Source organism: Podarcis tiliguerta (assembly GCF_965153285.1).
Source record: "Podarcis tiliguerta genome assembly, chromosome: 11".
Lineage (NCBI taxonomy): Eukaryota > Metazoa > Chordata > Lepidosauria > Squamata > Lacertidae > Podarcis > Podarcis tiliguerta.
In genome coordinates this window covers 15,435,130-15,456,687 of record NC_139544.1, presented here as the reverse complement: position 1 = coordinate 15,456,687, position 21,558 = coordinate 15,435,130, and the positions used below count along the sequence as shown (strand labels likewise).

General features: G+C 46.5%; 1 protein-coding gene across 2 annotated transcripts in view; it reads right to left on the bottom strand.

Annotated features, from left to right (window-relative positions):
- Positions 1 to 21,558, bottom strand: part of MARCHF3 (membrane associated ring-CH-type finger 3) — a 184,593-nt gene that overhangs the window by 34,717 nt on the left and 128,318 nt on the right. For both annotated transcript variants that reach the window (XM_083404367.1, XM_083404368.1), the window contains 2 exons: positions 20,660 to 20,903; positions 10,047 to 10,251 (listed from right to left, as the gene is read on the bottom strand). In XM_083404367.1, coding sequence (XP_083260493.1) covers positions 10,047 to 10,251; positions 20,660 to 20,847 — 393 coding nt within the window. In that variant the 5' untranslated portion in view covers positions 20,848 to 20,903. The remainder of the gene's footprint in view (positions 1 to 10,046; positions 10,252 to 20,659; positions 20,904 to 21,558) is intronic.

The window sequence follows — 21,558 nt, the reverse complement described above, 5'->3', positions numbered from 1 at the left end:
AAGGTCACAGCATGTTTTCAGCTTGTGTTAAGAGAAATTCATGTCCTAGAATCAATACGCAGGCTTTATCGTAAATTGGTTTACTTCATCACAGGCAAGAAGACACTAAAGTCATTGTTTTGTACCAGCTGCCAGGAAATATGCAAGACAAAGAGTAGGATTTGGGAGATTTAAAAATGTCAAATTACAGTAATTGGATAAATATACACTTCTTAATCTGGACTTTGAAAGCTGTTGGGCTTTTTCTAAAAGAGTACGCGGCAACAACGCTCAGTGGAAGTTCATAATGAGAACACATAAGAGTGTGTGCGTGAGCAAGCTAGAAACCCAAGATTACTGCAGGAGCACATGGCGTGGGAGCAGTGGCGTAGCGTGGGTTGTCAGCACCCGGGGCAAGGCAAGTAATTTGCGCCCCCTAACCCGTGGATTTGCGCCCCCTAACCCCCAGATGTTGCGCCTGGTGCGGCCGGCCCCCCCTGCACCCCCCACGCTATGCCACTGCGTAGGAGGTAGCCAGATTAGGAATTTTTATGCCACAGTGGCACCTGAGCTACGTATATCGCACCAAAAAATGTTTTTGGGGTGCTAGCAACCATTTTTAAATTGCCACTCAGCTGAGGTATATAGGATATAGCTACAAGGCCTCATGTAGATCTCCTGTTGGTACTGGGATCATTATTACTGTTACGTACCGAGTTTAATAGGATCCAAAATGCAGCAGTCTGATTGGTCCTAGAACAATAGGATTCAGAATGCAGCAGTATGATTGGTCTGCAGGAGCCACCCAATCCGGCTCCAGATTCAAGTGAATCCACAACCTGATTGGCCTACAGGAGAATTCCGGAATTAGGCAATCACGTGCAGCCCATTGTGTAAATAATGTATATAAACCAGATACTCTGAGGGGACTTTCATTCCTCCTCACCACTATGAGCTGAATACAGAGCATGAAATCCACTCTCGACTCAGAGGTAAGGTAAAGGAAGGTAAATGGCGTTCTCCGTGCGCTGCTCTGGTGCGCCAGAAGCGGTTTAGTTATGCTGGCCACATGACCCGGAAGCTGTCTGTGGACAAATGCCAGCTCCCTTGGCCTATAGAGCGAGATGAGCGTGCAACCCAAGTCATCCGTGACTGGACCTAACGGTCAGGGGTACCTTTACTTTTACTATTTACACACAGAGTGGAGCCCATTCAGCATTTCTAAGCTGTTTATTCTAGCTGGACATCATCATTTTTATTCTGTCCTAATGTCTCTCACTGCTCTCGTTTCTTACTCTTTGAAATGAGCTTTTAAAAGAAAAAGATAAATCTTTCTGCCCTGCCTTTAACCACCTCAGGAGGGTGTAATGAAGTTGTCCCCTGTTTGGCTTCAGCAGAGTGGATTGCCGGCTCTTGCCTCCGTTAGCCCTTAAAGCCAATGGGCCATTTCGTCTCGCTGATTACATGCCGAAAACCCCTTTTCCCTCCTAGCCTTGACAGTGATCTCTTTGTGAACTGTGTCGGAGAGCATCTGGCCTTCTGCTGCGGTAACAGGATACCAAACCCCTGCTTCGCTGAACAGCGGAGGGCTGGGATGTACAAAAGGGAGGACAGAACGGAAGTCGGTTCAAAGCTTTACATGGAAAAACAGTCAGATGAGCTTCATATTTCAGTACAAGGCTTCAGAAAGCTTTCAATTACCAAGCAAGCTCATCTTAATCCTTTCATGCTTGAAGCTGGCTGCCCATCCCCCAGCAACAGCATCCCAGCTGCCAAGTGACTGGTTAAAAAGAGAGAGAGAAGAAAGTAACAAGTCCTAATCAATGATATTTATTGCAGGGCTCAAGACGCAAAGTTCAGTAGGAGCATCAAAGGATGGCTTGCATGTATTTTTAGACTGCATGTTAACTTTTATTATGCTAGATTATAGCATTCCCTGCATTTTCTTTTAAAGTACATGTTCAATATGTGCACGACTGTGTTGACGTGCAACACACGAACCCAGAAATGTCATAAAGATGTCACTGAAATGCCACTAAAAGGGCAGAACGGGGGCACAGCCTTCGCAGGCTTTTTCAACAGGTTTCCATTATATGTGGTTTTACTGATGTGTGCGGTGCCTCAGAAGAAGAAGAAGAAGAGTTTCAATTTGATATCCCGCCTTTCACTCCCTTTAAGGAGTCTCAAAGCAGCTAACATTCTCCTTTCCCTTCCTCCCCCACAACAAACACTCTGTGAGGTGAGTGAGGCTGAGAGACTTCAGAGAAGTGTGACTAGCTCAAGGTCACCCAGCAGCTGCATGTGGAGGAGCGGAGACATGAACCCGGTTCACCAGATTACGAGACTACCGCTCTTAACCACTACACCACACTGGCTCTTAACCCAGAACTTAACCCTTGCACGGGTATAGGGGGCACTAAGGGCTCCAGCCCCCTCAATATTTTGAACCAGGGAGCCCAGCCCCCCCCCAATATTCAGGGGGCCGACATCTGCCGCTGCCACCCTCCGGGTGCCTCACCCCCCACCCGGGAGGGAACAAGTGAGGGGGAAGAAGAAGAAGAAGAAGAAGAAGAAGAAGAAGAAGAAGGGGAGGAGTTTGGATTTGATATCCCGCTTTATCACTACCCAAAGGAGTCTCAAAGTGGCTAACAATCTCCTTTCCCTTCCTCCCCCACAACAAACACTCTGTGAGGTGAGTGAGGCTTAGAGACTTCAGAGAAGTGTGACTAGCCCAAGGTCACCCAGCAGCTGCATGTGGAGGAGCGGAGACGCGAACCCAGTTCACCAGATTACGAGTCTACCGCTCTTAACCACTACACCACACTGGCTCTCTGTGTGTACTGTCCCCCAGCGCATGCCCTGCGGCATGTCCCACTGGGCGGGGCATGTCACATGACATCACTTGTTGCGTCACACGATGCTTCCCCCTCCAATGTGTGTGGAGGGCAAGTTGTCACCCCTGCCCTCGCATAAATGGGGGGCTGCCTGTATATAGTCCTTTATGATCTGGTAAGAGGTAACACGATTCTTTGTTACAAGAACACAGTAGTAACTTATAAAGTAACCCATGACTCTATTTTTAAATTTATGTGCACCTGAGCCCTGGAAATAAAAATATCGACCTGGAAATTCATGCCCAAATTCCTTATATAGTGGTACCTCGGGTTACATACGCTTCAGGTTACATACGCTTCAGGTTACAGTCTCCGCTAACCCAGAAATAGTACCTCGGGTTAAGAACTTTGCTTCAGGATGAGAACAGAAATTGTGCTCCGGCGGTGCGGCAGCAGCAGGAGGCCCCATTAGCTAAAGTGGTGCTTCAGGTTAAGAACAGTTTCAGGTTAAGAACAGACCTCCGGAAGGAATTAAGTACTTAACCCGTGGTACCATTGTATTACTGACACCCAGAGTATAATCCAGAAACCATTCACTCTTTACTATATATTAAAGTCTGTGGGTATACTCAAAAATAAACCTTTTCTAGTCTTGCAATCCATGTCACTGAGTTTAATTTTCTAGACGTTCTACTGTGCTTTCCACAAGAAGCAGCAGTGCTGAAATGGGCTGTCCATTTCATATAGGACTCTATGATAACACACGTTTCTGTCACGTCTTCATGCAGTGTGTTTTACTCCTTCAAATTATGTTTAAGCAGTTCTAAGATAACAGAAGAGAAAAAGAAGAAATGACATTTATCGGATCAATGAATGATCAAATTTTGTCATGATGGAGCTCCTCCAAGTCAGGAAAATCACTAGTTTCCCCACATATAATTAAGACAAAAGCAAATTTGCCTGCAACCCCTATTCTCTCCTTCATTCATGAATGGATCGGCAGTTATATTTTTGAAAATACGGGAGTCATTCCACATGTGCAAACTTAGCTAAATGTAACACGAAAGGGCAGTTTGAATTAAAGACAAAAATACAAAATCTGATGTGGAATTCTGGGCATGGAGAGAGCTGCCACCTAAAAAACCAACTTACAAATCTGTCCTTGGTCTAACAGGGATGAGAACCTGTGGACCTTCAATTCCCATAATCCCTGACAACTATTATTATTATTATTATTATTATTATTATTATTATTAAAAAGGTAAAGGTACCCCTGCCCGTACGGGCCAGTCTTGACAGACTCTAGGGTTGTGCGCCCATCTCACTCAAAGAGGCCAGGGGCCAGCGCTGTCCGGAGACACTTCCGGGTCACATGGCCAGCGTGACATCGCTGCTCTGGCGAGCCAGAGCCACACACGGAACGCCGTTTACCTTCCCGCCAGTAAGCGGTCCCTATTTATCTACTTGCACCCGGGAGTGCTTTCGAATTGCTAGGTTGGCAGGCGCTGGGACCGAACAGCGGGAGCGCACCCCGCCACGGGGATTCAAACCGCCGACCTTACGATCGGCAAGCCCTAGGCGCTGAGGCTTTAACCCACAGCGCCACCCGCGTCCCATTATTATTATTATTATATTAGAATTTATATACTGCCCTATACCCAGGGGTCCCACTACAGGTTCCTATCCCTGGACTAGCACCATCAGCTTAATGGCTTTGTGATCCTCTTGTGCAGAAAATATAGGGTAACTCTTATCTATTAGTGTGTTTGAAAATTTAGAAGCTGGCATTTGTTCATCCAGCTCAGTACGGTGACTGGCAGCAGAATTTCAGATGGGTGTCTTTTCTACTCGAAGATGCCAGGAATGGAAACTGAGACCAGGTCCAGGAATTCCACATAAGGAAGGACATGAACTCACTTTCATTACTAGTGTGGCCAAATGTAACATCAAATGAAGGTTTGAGCCTGTTTTAAAAATCTGTTTGGCAGGGTAGCTGTCAGGCGACAGGGAATCCTATCCGCCTCCCATGGTAGGCTGCCAGGAATAGATAGACAAGAACGGCTCTTACCAATGTCTTGTATTCAATATTCACAGAGAGAGGCTTAGACATGCAGCCTCTTGGAGTAATGGCGTTGCTCCGAGTAATCTCCACCCCCTTCTCTCCTCAACCGCCAACAGCAGGCATAGGCAAACTTGGTCCTCCAGATGTTTTGAGACTACAACTCCCATCATCCCTAGCTAACAGGACCAATGGTCAGGGATGATGGGAGTTGTAGTCCCAAAACATCTAGAGGGCCGAGTTTGCCTATGCCTGGTCAACAGCATCCCACACCTTACGGTGGCCACTTAAGGCCATTTGCTCTCCTACTTTCAATGCTTGCCAGGTTCTGGGAGAAGAGGGATCTGGAATGCTTTCTAGTAATAATGTGTTCGCCAGCTGCCCCTCTGGCTCTGCCTCCTCCTCCTCTCCCATTATGTCAGGGAACTGCCATCGGAGCTGGAGGCGGAGAGAAGGCTCCAGAGGGATGCTGGAGAGGGTCCCAGTAGGGAGAGAGGCAGCCCATCCGCTGGGGAAGGAAATCAGCGTAACACCAGTGGAGAGGGGGGCAGATGGGGGAATCGGAGAGGTGGCTCCAGGATTCCTCGCCAGAGACCAGCGGAGAGAGTACGGGTACTCCACTGCCCACACCCTCCCTGCGCAGAAGACTTCCGCGAAGGGAGAGTAGGAGGAGACTGGGCATCAAACAGCTTTTATGCTGCAAAAGGTTCAAGAAACGCCCACTGACGGATTCTGCCAGTGACTGAGGCAGCCACGAAACTTGAGGCTGTCCAGACAGAAAGGGTTCAACCAGGTAACCTAGCCAGGAGTGGTGGCAACTTACGCACGAGCAACCCCTAGAACCATTACACATTATTTCCCAACTTTGCCCCTCATCTACCTCTGAGCATTGACCTCCCGCAAACCACTGCTATAAATCTATACTGTCTTCCTCTTCTCTGGAAGGTTGAGGAGGCGGAGGCAGTCTACACCATTCCTCCTCTATCCAGTCCCTGGCAGTAGCACAAACCACACTTCGCTGGTTGGGAGAAAAGGCAAACCATGATACGCCTCAAAACAGGAATGGAAGCAGGCAATTGCCATGCATAAAAGTCCAACAAGAAGGAGAGAGCATGTGTGCATCTGAGGCTCATCCCAGTCTCATGCACATGATGCTAGACCATAGTTTAGTGGTTGCTTCTGAAGCCAATCAGTGCTTTCTTGGGTCCAGCTGGGGGGAAAGAAGAGAGTTAAAATTCTACATGGGTCTGATACATCAGAATAAAATATTATTAAAAAGTGGGGAGTGCTGTGCTATATTTTGGCTACTGAACTGCAACTTCCTTTGCAGCATTTCACAGCAGTAGATAAGGCATGCACCGTCAGCGATGCACATTGCAAATGTGTTTTTTTGTTTTCGCAGTAAAATATAAACTGGTCCGCCTTCATAATGCCTATTCACTGTATCACTTCCCCTACATTTTTATGCCTGATTTTGTGAGAACAGAATCTCTGCTATTTGGTTAAAACTTCTGCCGCCTGCAGGAAACAAGCCTCTTTTATATTGCTCATACAATTCTTATCTATAGCACTGTGGTCTTTTAACAGGAAAAAGAAATGAGAAAAATCTAATCTCTCCCACTAGGGCCAAAAAAGAAAAGAAAAAGATGCCTCTTATCAAAAGGAAGATCAAAACATCATGCAAAGCCTGGCATCTGAATTTTCATTTTCCTGGTTCCATTTCCTCACAATTATAAAGTATGCAGCTGACCTCGTAAACTCCGCTCTAAGATTATTGTTCCACACAGGAAAAGATCTTAGGCTAGACTGTGAAATAATAAGAGAGGACCTATAATGACTGGCCTTTGTTTAAAAAGCTATGCTCTAGGTTTACTCTGAAAAAATGGAGCACAAGTACGTTGTGGTAAGATAAAAATGGAAAGGAAGTTGTAAACCATGGGTAGGCAAACTAAGGCCTGGGGCCAGATCCGGCACAATCGCCTTCTAAATCTGGCCCACGGACAGTCCAGGAATCAGGGTGTTTTTACATGAGTAGAATGTGTCCTTTTATTTAAAATGCATATCTGGGTTATTTGTGGGGCATAGGAATTTGTTTACCCCCCAAAAAAATATAGTCTGGCCCCCCACAAGGTCTGAGGGACAGTGGACCGGCCCCCTGCTGAGCCCTGCTGTAAACTGAAGCCTTCAAGCCCACCTGCTTTGCGCAATGAATGAGGCATAAGGCTAATGTAAAGTCAAGGCTGATTCTGGCACAAATCCATGTTCTCTGCAAAGCAAAACAAAAAAAGCTACAAGAGACTGGAGGATTAAGCATGTCACAGAAGTCATCTTGTCCAACAGCTCATTGAAAGTTGTACCCAACGGAAACGTGTCTACTCTCTAATTTCATCAGTCGTATAAAGTATAATAGAACTCAGCAGTGCAGGGCTACCATCCATGAAGATACTTTTGGGCAGCCATGCTGACTCCTTAGTTTTTACACTAGTGGGGGGGGGAGTTTACTCTGGAAGGAATACTGGTAAAAACATTGAAGCTACAGGCTTGGGGTGAGGGTCTGGAGTGGGGGTCAGCAACCTAAGGCCCATGGGCCACAAGCGGCTCATGGGGGTCGTATAACTGGCCCATGGACCCCGGCCGCCCACTAGGGTGGCTCCCGTGCACCGTGCTAAACCGGCACGGAGCAGAGCGGGGATCGCCTTCCGCGACGCTGGCTGGCTTCCCATTGGCTGCCGGAAGCTCCTTGAGCAAACGAACACAAATGTATTTATTGCTTCTTGATTTCGTCTGCTTTTTTCCTTTGGCCAGAGGGAATGTTCATTTCTCCATAGGATGTTAAAAAGCAAAGCTTCTCCAGCTCTGGAAGGGTTAACGTTCAATTTCAACTTCCCCAGTCACTATTAACTCTCAAGAAATGTCACATTCCATTTGTGCAAAGAACATTTTCAATCCCAAAGGTGAAATTGCAATAAATTGGGCCCTAAAATCTATTTATTTACTCAGTGCTATCTTGTGACGATTTCTTTATCTTAGTAGACTTACAGTCTGGCCCGCCCCCCTGCAAAAGTTGCATTTACTGATAATCAAAAATGTTGATTTTGGGCTTCTGCTGTTTAAGACGCCTGTTCAAGATGCCACTGTCTTGTTATCCAAACTTAGCTGCTTAACTGAAATCTAAAGCTCGCGCCACAATAACTTTAGGGTACCGCAAGTCTTTGTCAAATCAAACTAACCATGAAACTCGTAACTGCCAGAAAGAAGACTTGGATCAAATTGCCAGTGACCTTCAGACTGCAGTCCTTGAATGGAAGTACCCTTTGGCTAGAGGTTAAAGGGCTACTGGATTACTAGGCCTCCTCCTTGCCGGGAAGAATATGGTGACAAAAAGATGACAGCGTGGCTCAAGCCATCAGTTGGAGACTGAACAGAAGAAGGCAGCTTGATTTCCTGCTCCCTGACCGAAAGAATACTCTCCTTCAACTGCCATTTACCCTTGCATTACAAAATCCGAAGGGAAGCACATTCTGGACTGTCAGGGGCTGCTAAGCTGTGCTGCACATGCGTAGGGAATTCTTTTGTTGTATTACCAATTTGTTGCGGTCGGCATTTACATTTCAAATGGAAAGGGTAGTAGGTTAATGGCAGAGTTTTGCACGTAGAAGATCCCAACTTAAACCCCTGTCATCCACAGGAAGGGCGGAGAAAGACATCTGCCTATCAGTGCAGACAAGATGATGATGATGATGATGATAATAATAATAATAATAATAATAATAAAAATAATAATAATATTTATTGTTGATACCCCACCCATCTGGTTGGGTTTCCCCAGCCACTCTGGGCAGCTCCCAACAGAATACAGTGGTGCCCCGCAAGACAAAATTAATTCGTTCTGCAAGTTTTTTCGTTCTATGAGTTTTTTCGTCTTGCGAAGCACCAATGTGTATTGACGGTTTCCCATAGGAATGCATTGGCAGTTTTTTTTAAAAAAGGCGCAAGACGTTTCGTCTTGCGAAGCAAGCCCATAGGGAAATCCATCTTGTGAAGCAGCTCAGAAAACGGAAAACTCTTTCGTCTTGCGAGTTTTTCGTCTTCCGAGGCATTCGTCTTACGGGGCACCACTGTATTAAAAACACAATAAAAAAATCAAACATTGAAAACTTCCCTAAACAAGGCTGCCTTCAGATGTCTTCTAAAAGTCAGATAGTTGTTTATTTCCTTGACATCTGATGGGAGGGCGTTCCACAGGGCAGGCGCCACTACTGAGAAGGCCCTGGTTCTCCCTCTAACCTTACTTCTTGCAAGTGAGGGAACCGCCAGAGCTAGATGGGCCAAACAGCTTCCTATGAAGCAAGGCTCCACTGTTGTAGACAAGCACCCATGCAGCTTTGTGTGATCAGAATTATGCTGCCCCCACTGTGATTAAGTTATTTTTATGTTGTCATTTTCTCAACCAACTTTCTATAATTCATTGTATAGCTGACTCTGAATTCTCATCATCACGGCTCCGTTTTCAAATTCCTAAAGGAAAGACGTGACCTGTAATAATATCATATTTCAAAAGAAAGGAAGAGGCTGCAGCCCAGAGAGCAGATTGAAATTTTATGTGCAGTCCAATTTATTTAAAATAATTGTATCCACAACCTGCAAGTCTCAGACCGTAAGTAACCAGAGGAAGAAAAATTGGCTGATGTGACTAATGTTTGGCCAATAAACAAACCAGCGTTAAAACTATAAAGTGGCAATACAAAAAATCCGTCCATGGGGTGACTTTTGAAAACATTAATCCTTGATCTACATTTTACAATCCGGAGTAATGTGTTTTTAAAAAAAATAGTGTTCTGTATATCTATTCCCCATCCCCAAGAGGTCTCTGTTAAAGCAAAGAACAAAATGCATGCTGTAAATATTCTCCCTTAAAGTATGCAGAGTCCTACAAAGGAGCCAAACCACTTGTCCTATTGTTCTCACCCATGTTCTTTGCTGAAAAATGAAGGTTTTAATTACGGTTGCCCTCTTGTTGCCCTTCATTCCCCGCCCCCGCCCCCCGCTTCTAAAAACACCCCAAATGTATAGCTTTTCTTTTGCTTCATCGAAGCTGCAAATCTGTTGTGATCCTGGTGTAAAAACAGACATCATTAAAGCAAAGCTTGGGAGGACATGCCCCGTTTACTGACCTCGACCAGCGGCCTTGGTTTGCGCTCTACTGCAAACCTGAAGTGGCAGAGTTCACAGTAAGTGGTATTTGAAGACGACAGCCAGTGCTCCAGGCAGCTGCGATGTATAGTCCCCAGGGTTCCCGTACATTCACAGGGAGAGAGCAAGTCTTCTTGACTGCTGCCTTCGTGGCAAATCCTACACATTGGTCGGTCATTGAAAGGGCTAGAAGACAAGGAAGAGGGGTCGTGGGTTAGTATCGGAGTCACGGAGGGGAGGAAACGGGATGATTATCTGGCCCAACCCCATTGCCACGCCAGCTCATTGCCACACAATAGCAAGCCTTCCCACAGTAAACGCACCATACAATAGTACAGTGGTACCTCGGGTTAAGTACTTAATTCGTTCTGGAGGTCCATTCTTAACCTGAAACTGTTCTTAACCTGAAGCACCACTTTAGCTAACGGGGCCTCCTGCTGCTGCTGCCGATTTCTGTTCTCATCCTGAAGCAAAGTTCTTAACCTGAAGCACTATTTCTGGGTTAGCGGAGTCTGTAACCTGAAGCGTATGTAACCTGAAGAAGAAGAAGAAGAAGAAGAAGAAGAGTTTGGATTTGATATCCCGCCTTTCACTCCCTTTAAGGAGTCTCAAAGCGGCTAACATTCTCCTTTCCCTTCCTCCCCCACAACAAACACTCTGTGAGGTGAGTGGGGCTGAGAGACTTCAAAGAAGTGTGACTGGCCCAAGGTCACCCAGCAGCTGCATGTGGAGGAGCGGGGAAGCGAACCCGGTTCCCCAGATTACGAGACTACCACTCTTAACCACTACACCACACTGGCTCTGAAGCGTATGTAACCTGAGGTACCACTGTATACAAGGTAGCTTCGCTCCTCGAGAGGACTCAGTCACATCCCAGCCCACATAAGGAGGTGTGCTGTATTTTGCCGTGTATTGGTTGAGGTTTCTTGACACAACAATTATGTCAAAAAACTGGGGTCGTCCAATACACGGATAGTGGCATGGGGTGGGGGAGATGTTGTTGCACACAGGGAGCGATCTGGGGGCGCTGGTTAGTGGTGTGCAGCTTCCCCCGATGCCATTGCGCGCGGGAAGCACTCCCTGGATCGTTTACAGCATACAGCGGCATGGGGGAAGGTGCCCTACGGCCAACCGGCCAGCTGACTGGCTGGAGCACAACTTTCTTTGATGCTGCTGCCCAAGGGAAACACTCGCTACCTGCCCACAGGAAATGATCTAGGGAGGGTTTCCTGCCCGCAGCTGCATGGGGGGAGAGGCTCAACAACGTTGGGCCATCTCCCCTCATTTTCTTAAAATTGAGTCCCCCAAAATAGTGGTGGGGGGGTGTCTTATACACAGGGGCATCTAATAGATGGAAAAGTACGGTATCTCCTCCATCTCTACTAGCTAACCTGACCTGGGGTGACATTTTTTCTCACCCGCAAATATGGAGAACAACCAACTGCAGAGCAAATTCTGAGACACAAACTATCTAGAGAGGTGTAACATCTTTGGTTCCATAATATAGTTCCCCCCAGTGTTTTGTTTCCAGTTTCTGTGCTGCAATGTACACTGCAATTCAGCCAGGTAACAACAACAACAACAATAACAATTTATTATTTATACCCCACCCATCTGGCTGGGTTTCCCCAGCTACTCTCCAGCAGCTCCCAATAGAATATTAAAAACACGATAAAACATTAAAAACTTCCCTAAACAGGGTTGCCTTCAGGTGTCTTCTAAAAGTCAGATAGTTGTTTTATCTCATTGACATCAGATGGGAGGGCATTCCACAGGGCGGGTGCCACTACTGAGAAGGCCTTCTCCCTGGTTCCCTGTAGCTTTACTTCTCGCAGTGAGGGAACTGCCAGAAGGCCCCCGGAGCTGGACCTCAGTGTCCAGGCTGAGGAAGAGAACTCTATTTACACTAGTTGCTGGCACAACTGGTATTGTGTCCTTTTCTTTTCTCTTGTGCCTTAATGCAGCAGGAAAGGTTGAAGGAGTTGGGTACGTTTAGCCTGGAAAAGAGGAGGCTGAAAGGGGATATGATAGCCATTTTCAAATATCTCAAGGGCTGTCACATGGAGGAGGGAGCAAGCTTGTTTTCTCCTGCTCCGGAAAGCAGAACTCAGACCCATGGCTTCCAGTTGCAAGAAAGGAGATTACGACTAAACATTAGGAGGAACTTTCTGACAGCAAGAGGGGTTTGGCAGTGGAACAGTCTCCCTCGGGATGTTGTGGACTTTCCCTCCTTGGAGGTTTTTAAGCAGAGGTTGGATGGCCATCTGTCATGGATGCTTTAGCGGAGATTCCTGCTGTGGCCTAGATGACCTTTGGGCTCCCTTCCAACTCTACAATTCTATGATTCTAATACAAAACCACATTAGTTAAAACCACAGTTTCTTTATTTTGACCAAACCACAACACTATGGTTTGTTTTTAAGGGACGCAGGTGGCGCTGTGGTCTAAACTACAGAGCCTAGGGGTTGCTAATCAGAAGGTCAGCGGTTCAAATCCCCGCGACGGGGTGAGCTCCCGTAGCTTGGTCCCTGCTCCTGCCCACCTAGCAGTTTGAAAGCACATCAAAGTGCAAGTAGATAAATAGATACCGCTCCGGCGGGAAGATAAATGGCGTTTCCATGCGCTGCTCTGGTTCGCCAGAAGCGGCTTAGTCATGCTAGCCACATGACTTGGAAGCTGTACGCTGGCTCCCTTGGTCAGTAATGCGAGATAAGCGCCGCAACCCCAGAGTTGTCCGTGACTGGACTTAACACTCAGGGGTCCCTTTACCTTTACCTTTTTATGGTTTGTTTTTAGCCAGGGCTCAAGTTGTAATTTCTTTTGTTTTGGACTTTAAGCTGTAGTTCAACACACTCCTGAAGTGCTGCTTTAATGCTTAAGAGAGAAGGGAGTTTGTGGATACTGTTACATTTGAACCAGGCCAGTGACTTTCCCAAATTATGTTCATTGGGACACACCAACCTAGGTTTGTTTTCTCACTAGCACAGTTAGGCTATAAATGCACTAAAGGCTTTGGGACCTTTGTGTCTACCACCCACCGACTGAACAATATATACACAGCCTGCTCTCCCCTCTATAGCAGTAGCAGAGCATTACTGTGCAAACTGCTGCATGCTGTAAAAATGGCAGGGTATACTAAAGTCTTGGGTGGTAAAAGAACACTTCCTAGCCATTACTGTACACAAAACATGAATATTTTAAAAAAGAAAATCCTTTGTTAATGTTCTTTGAGATCAGTGAGGTTCTCTGCTCAGATGATTATTTTGCAGTCTGTTTAAGAATTTTTCGCCTCTTTTCCTTGGAAACCATATTGTGCTCCCAGGTTTTAATTTTTAATGGACGATGTATAGCCATTAGTTTTTATACCCATGGTCTTTCTCAGTCTCTCTTGTGGATTCATAGTGTGCAGTTATATGCACTCTACAACTCCTTTTGGCCAGGCTGAACAGGCTTCGCGTTTTCAATCTGTTCTCCATTCCTGTATTCATTCTGGTGATTGCACTTGGTGTATGCTCAAGAAGAATTGCCGTATTTTTTGCTCTAAGACTCACTTTTCCCCTCCTAAAAAGTAAGGGGAAATGTGTGTGCGTCTTATGGAGCGAATGCAGGCTGCACAGCTATCCCAGATCCCTCTTGCTGTCCTGGCTTCTGAGATTCAGAATATTTTTTTTTCTTGTTTTCCTCCTCCAAAACTAGGTGCATCTTGTGGTCTGGTGCGTCTTATAGAGCAAAAAATACGGTAACTCAAAATTGCAACAAACATGGCCAAAACTGTATTTCCTCTTCCAAGGGAAACCTTAGGTGGTGCCCCTTAAAGACGGGATTAAACATTCACTCTCTGACATTACCTATGCGTCATTTGTCAAGTACAGTGGTGCCCCGCAAGACGAATGCCTCACAAGACGGAAAACCCGCTAGACGAAAGGGTTTTCCGTTTTGGAGGTGCTTTGCAGGACGAATTTCTCTATGGGCTTGCTTCACAAGACGAAAATGTCTTGCGATTCCTGGGGGTTTTTTTTCCGCTCCCCACCCCCTTTTTCTAAGGCACTAAGCTGCTAATAGCCTTTTAGCAGCTAATCCGCTAATCCCTTAAGCCTTTAATAGCCGCTAATAGCCGCTAAACCGCTAATAGCGCTAATCCGCTAATGGGCTTGCTTCGCAAGACGAAAAAACTGCTAGACGAAGAGACTCGCGGAACGGATTCTTTTCGTCTTGCGAGCCACCACTGTACAAGGTTTTTATGATGCATGCTCTAGATACAGCCTCTGCAGCTATCAGATCTAGATGGAAATACAAGCTCTCTTGTCCTCTTTAGCAAGTCTACTTTCTGTGGAGATAGCAATTCTATTTCCTGATAGAATTTTGCTGGCTAACATATGATCCCTAGCAGGTATCGATCCCTAACTTCCTTTCTGCTGTCTTCTCTTCCTTATGTCATAGCTATCACTTCTCCTCTTCCAGGTAGAACCAGTTCCTGTCTTTGCTACTCTCTTCTCCCAAGTTCATCGAAAGGTTCAATCTGTACTTCCAGTTTTCTTTTATGCTGGCTGGATTTGGCTTTGCCAAGATCAGGTGCGCTGTCTCTTGTTCTTGTTTGGTGGCAAGCAAGGAGTAGGAGGGGGAGGTGGGTGGCGCTGTGGGTTAAACCACAGAGCCTAGGACTTGCCGATCAGAACGTCGGCAGTTTGAATCCCCGCGACGGGGTGAGCTCCCGTTGCTCGGTCCCTGCTCCTGCCAACCTAGCAATTCGAAAGCACATCAAAATGTAAGTAGATAAATAGGTACCGCTCCGGTGGGAAGGTAAACGGCATTTCCGTGTGCTGCTCTGGTTCCCCAGACCAGGACATGATCCGGAAGCTGTACGCCGGCTCCCTTGGCCAATGAAGTGAGATGAGCGCCGCAACCCCAGAGTCGGCCACGACTGGACCTAATGGTCAGGGGTCCCTTCACCTTTAAGGAGTAGGAGAGGCTTGCTTTGTTGAGGAGAGGCATCCTGCCCTTCTAAGGAAGAGCTATCATTGGTGAATCTCAGAGGCTCGCAATGGCCTGGCACATTTAGCTCAGCACAAAGATGGTGAGTTCCAGCCACAGTCATTTTGCTCTTTGTTGGTCCTTGCCAATCAGAAGGTCAGTGGTTTGAATCCCCATGATGGGGTGAGCTCCCGTTGCTTTATTCCAGCTCCTGCCAACCTAACAGTTCGAAAGCATGCCAGTGCAAATAGATAAATAGGTACTTCTGCGGCGGGAAGGTAAACGGTGTTTCTGAGCATTTTGGTTTCCGTCACGGTGTTCCATTGCACCAAAAGTGGTTTACACATGCTGACCACATGACCCAGAAAGCTGTCTTTGGACAAACGCTGGTTCCCTTGGCCTGAATGCGAGATGAGTGCTGCAACCCCATAGTCGCTTTTGACTAGACTTAACAGTCCAGGAGTCCTTTACCTTTACCAAGCTAAGCCAAGGTTTGGCTTATTGTGACATCCAAACTTGGGCTCACGGTTTCAATCCCTCATGGTAATCATGAGTCATAAACCAAGAGTCATAAACCATGGTTACAGCTCACGGTTAGCCCATAGAGCAGGGGTAGGCAATCTAAGGCCCGGAGGCCGGATGCGGCCCAATCGCCTTCTAAATCCAGCCTGCAGATGGTCAGGGAATCAGCATGTTTTTACATGAGTATAATGTGTCCTTTTGACAGCATCTTAAAAAGCAAAAAGCAGAGAAATCACCTTGCCAACAAAGGTCCATATAGTTAAAGCTATGGTTTTCCCAGTAGTGATGTATGGAAGTGAGAGCTGGACCATAAAGAAGGCTGACTGCCGAAGAATTGATGCTTTTGAATTATGGTGCTGGAGGAGACTCTTGAGAGTCCCATGGACTGCAAGAAGATCAAACCTATCCATTCTTAAGGAAATCAGCCCTGAGGATTCTTAAGGAAATCAGCCCTGAGTGCTCACTGAAAGGACAGATCCTGAAGCTGAGGCTCCAATACTTTGGCCACCTCATGAGAAGAGAAGACTCCCTGGAAAAGACCCTGATGTTGGGAAAGATGGAGGGCACAAGGAGAAGGGGACGACAGAGGACGAGATGGTTGGACAGTGTTCTTGAAGCTACCAGCATGAGTTTAACCAAACTGCGGGAGGCCGTGGAAGACAGGAGTGCCTGGCGTGCTCTGGTCCATGGAGTCATGAAGAGTCGGACACGACTAAACGACTAAACAACAACGTGTCCTTTTATTTAAAATGCATCTCTGGGTTATTTGTGGGGCATAGGAATTCGTTCACCCCCCCCTTCAAAATACAGTCTGGCCCCCCACATGGTCTGAGGGACGGTGGACCGGTCCATGGCTGAAAATAGTTGCTGACCCCTGCCGTAGAGAGAGCTAAACCATCAGCCTAGGTTTAGACAAACCTTGGCTTGATGTGGTGTGGCAGCAGCAAGGACTGTCAAGGAGCAAAGCGACTGCAAGCTCCCCACTTGTGGAAGACCACCAGCTCATCTGCCTCCACTTTGATTCTTTATATCTCTGTATGTGCTTGCCTGTTTTTCATGCTCCTTAGGCTTCCCAGACTCTTTCATGAATAAGGATTGAGGAAAGGATTGTTAAAAAACCAACAACTATAAAAGGAAAGTGGATTATCTTAGAAGAGATGAATGAATCAATGTGGCTGGACCTTTCCTTAAGCTGAGGGGGGTGGAATTCTAGAATTGTAGAGTTGGATGGGACCACAAGGTTTAACCCCCTGCAATGCAGGAATCAACCTCAGGTAGCCCTATATACCTGAAGGAGCGTCTCCACCCCCATCATTCAGCCTGGACACTGAGGTCCAGCTCCGAGGGTCTTTGGGCAGTTCCCTCCCTGTGAGAAGTGAGTTTACAGGGAACCAGGCAGAGGGCCTTCTCAGTAGTGGTGCCAGCCCTGTGGAACACCTTCCCATCAGATGTCAAGGAAATAACCAACTATCTGATTTTTAGAAGACATCTGAAGGCAGCCCTCTTTAGGGAAGTTTTTAATGTTTGATGTTCTATCGCTTTCTCCTCCTCCTCCTCCTCCTCCTTCTTCTTCTTCTTCTTCTTCTTCTTCTGTTGGGAGCCGCCCAGATGGGCAGGGTATAAATAATAAATGATGATGATGACAATGTGGATGAGGAAGCAGTGGCTGTCACCTGGCCTGAGCTCCGCCCCCCGGCAGTTCCCCTCTGTTGAAGGACACAGGTATATATTTGCCCCTGCTAAACTTAACTCCTGTGAACGACATCATACCTTTGCCAATGCTGAAGAAAGATTTAGCCCTGTAAGCTTTTGTACATGCAATGCAGAAGGGGCACCATATTGTCTTTTGCCTCAGGCAGCAAAACATCTCAGGCCAACCCTGCCTATCAAGCAGCTTTAAGCTGAGTTAGGCCCAGGGCTTCTTTTAGGGGGAACTCACAGGAATTCAGTTCCAGCACCTCTCAGGTGAGCGCCATTGCTTTTCTAAGAGAATGAGGGAGGTGCTCACGGTGAGTTCTGACACCTCTTTTTCTAGAAAAATAGCACTGGTTAAGCCTGTGATTGATTCTAAACCAGTCTCCAATCTCCCCCTCCTCAGCAAGGTGTTAAGAGCATGTGGTGGCATCTCAGCATCAGGGTTCCTGGATGAAACAGATTACCTAGATCCATTTCAATCTGGTTTTAGGCCTGGTTGTAAAAATAAGACTGCTTTGGTTACCTTGGTGGGAGATCTGCATTGTGAACTGGACCTCTCAGTGGCTTTGGAGACCAACAACCATGGCATCCTTTTGGACTGTCTCGGATGGGACTTGAGGGCACTGTTTTACATTGAATATTGTCCTTCTTAGAGGGGAAAGTTCAGAAGGTGGTGCTGGGGTGTGTGCCTGCCATTCAATCCTGTGGTGGTTTAAATATGGTGTCCCTCAGGTCTCCATCTTGTCCCATGCTATTTAACATAGGTAAACATGAAACCTCTGGGAGAGCTCACCAGAGTTTTGGAGCCATGCTGATGACACACAACTTTTTCTCTCCTTTCCATCAGAACCAAGGAAGCAGTCTCTTTAACACAACAAGAAAGGTTGAAGGAGTTGGGTATGTTTAGCCTGGAAAAGAGGAGACTGAGAGGAGATATGATAGCCATCTTCAAATATCTCAAGGGCTGTCACATGGAGGAGGGAGCAAGCTTGTTTTCTCGTGTTCCGGAAGGCAGAACTCAAACTCATGGCTTCCGGTTACAAGAAAGGAGACTCCTTCATCAGAACCAAGGAAGGCCTGATCCAACTTTTGCCAAGCCAAGAAAAGGAGAGTGCCTGTGCATATTTTCATACATTGTTCTCTTTCTTAAACATTACCATTTGCTCACCTGTCTTATTCCTAATTCAGACTTACACCAATTAAAAATAGCTTAGCAATATGATCCTCTTCTGCTTAGTTTAAGTATTTCCATTTCGAGGCAGTATACCGTAGTGTAGCTTCTCCCAACAGTGTGGCATTTTAGACCACCATTCTCATCAGCCTCAAACCAGCATGGCCAATGGTCAGCTATTATTGTGACTGTAGTGCAAAACAGTTGGGTGGACCAAAGTTGGGGAAGGCTGATGTAGTAGGTTTGGAGGCTCAAATTCCCTCACAGTCATCCATCTTTCAGGGTAGCCTTTGTGCCCAGCATCACCTCTCACTAACCCTGCAGGGTAGATATTGCAAGGATTAAACAAATTTCATGTATCCTGCTTTGACCTCATTGGAGAAAAAGCAGGATACAAATAGGATGGATGGATGGATGGATAACTAACTAACTAACTAACTAATTGCACTTTTTTTTTTAAAAGCACACTTACACTGCTATAAAGGTAAAGGGACCCCAGACCATTAGGTCCAGTCGTGGGTGACTCTGGGGTTGTGGCGCTCATCTCGCTTTATAAGCTGAGGGAGCCGGCATACAGCTTCCGGGCCATGTGGCCAGCATGACTAAGCCGCTTCTGGCGAACCAGAGCAGCACACGGAAATGCCGTTTACCTTCCTGCCAGAGCAGTTCCTATTTATCTACTTGCACTTTGACGTGCTTTTGAACTGCTAGGTTGGCAGGAGCAGGGACCGAGCAACGGGAGCTCACCCCGTCACGGGGATTCGAACCGCCGACCTTCTGATTGGCAAGTCCTAGGCTCTGTGGTTTAACCCACAGTGCCACCCACATCCTTTGTCTACACTGCTATAAAAAAGTATATAATAATAATAATGATGATAATAATAATAATAATAATAATAATAATAATAATAATAATAATAATAATAATAATTTATTACTTATACCCTGTCAATCTGGCTGGGTTTCCCCAGCCACTCTGGGTGGCTCCCAACAGAATATTAAAAACACAATAAGACATCAAACATTAAAAACTTCCCTAAACAGAGCTGCCGTCAGATATCTTTTAAAAGTCAGATAGTTGCTTATTTCCTTGGTATCTGGTGGGAGGGCATTCTACAGGGTGGGTGCCACTACCGAGGAGGCCCTCTGCCTGGTTTATTGGAAGGCAAATCTATCAATTTAAAAATGTAATTGAAGCACAGCTCTTCATACACAAAACTTTCTAGAAAGATATCAGCTCACTCTAGGAGCTTCCAGTCTACCCTTCTGAAAAGAAAAGCTATAATTAAGGGCATGACAGGGGATTTTTTTTGAAAAAATCCACCTTGGTTGAACAACATGTGTGTGTCCCCTTACAAAATATAACTATTTTCCTAAATACTATATTCTACACGCATTAACTGATTGCCTACGCATAGACATACCAAGCCATTAGACATTCTTCTAAATGGACTTAAAAAAATATATATAACACGACCACTGCTTACTTACACCATATCAAACTGCTGCCTGCCAGCGGTGAAAAAAATCTCATATAATACCAGCCCCAAGACCCACTCCAATCCATGGACATGAAAAAGACCAGCAAATTCTGTACCTAGACAGTGGGCATCGTGTTGAATATCAAGTTTGCCCAGCTGCCCAGCTACACAAAACGTGGTCTAGAAGTATAAAAGATTATAGTCCACAATACTCCGCACAGAACGCGATAGGCTAGATATGAGTTCTCCTCTCAATCTCTCTCACACACATGCAAACGTGAAACGACAGCCCTCACTGGGAAGCTGCGAGCACCATGCTCAAGTCAGCAGAATGTCACTCATGAACTTTTCTCTTTCGCCTCAGGAGGATTAATGGCCTCTCCATCCCTTTGCCACCTGCCTCCCCCAACGGTCCCCGCACCCCCCTTCCTTGCGCGAAGCGGAACGAGTCGAATCGCCGGGGATCGCGACAAAGTTGCAACACATTACGAACTCGGAGAGGAGCCGAGCTTTCGCTCTCTTTAAAGTGAGCAATGCCGTGCGCATCAATCGGAAAGCATGGCTAGAACAATACAGAAGAATTGAACGTGCGGCTTCCCATCTGCCTGACCCTGAAACGGACCTGTGACTTCGGAGATGAAAGCCCCCAAGTGCACTTAGGGAGGTTCGGGTCTTGGAATCGCAAACCCCCTCCCCTTCCCGGCACTTTCTTCCCCCGCTTAGCAAGCAATCCGATGTTTCCTTGGCTTGGTACCTCTGTGTGGCAAGCGTCCGTACTACTGATGACAGCAGCTGCCCGTCCTTGGCCGAAACTTGCATGACATACTGCGGTTGCCCATTCGCGAGGCTGCTACAGTCCTCCACCGTCTTCACCACCGGAGCAGCCGAGCTGGTGCAGTCTGGTAAGACTTCGGGCAGGTGACTGCAGCGGCTGGTTGTCATGGTAACAGACAGCAATTACTCTGCTAATGGCTTCCACATTCATACAGGATTTCCATCTAGGAAAGAAAGATTAGAAAACAATTTATCGAAGGCAGGGGCTGCTGAGAGCGGACGCCGGGCAAGGCACACATGCAACAAACCACCAACGTCTCCGTCATTAAAATTCAGCAGGACTCAAAGAGCATTGCTTCCCATTAGAAAATATTCTAACACAAAGGTGGAAAAGGGGGGGGGGAGAGAATAGAAAGGCAGGAATTGTTAATAACAATGCAGCAAGGACCTCTGTGTACAACACTGTCTTATTGATTCTCTTTGAAAATGAGATATTTCTCTCTCTGGCCCCCCTGCACCTCCTATTTCTTCCTCCCTTTAAAAAAAATTGTTCCTGCTATTTGCAGGGGATGGGCAGCCTCACAATTACGTGGAGTTGAGAAACTGCGTCTCTATGAAGTGTGTATTATCTTGAAAAGCAATTTTTCTCCCTTTACTTTTCTCCACAGACTTTAATGCCTTGGTGATAAATGGAAAGGCTGAAAACCTTTTGTCTCTCTCTCTCTCTCTCTCGCCGCCACCTTCCACTCCCCCCCCCTCCAGTTGTGAGGTGCTAAGGACACCTAGCTTGGGCTTGCTTCAGCTACACGTCAGCCCCTTCCCCATAAACGCAAGAAAAGTACCAAATAAATCCGCAATCTCTCGGAGAAAATAACCTGT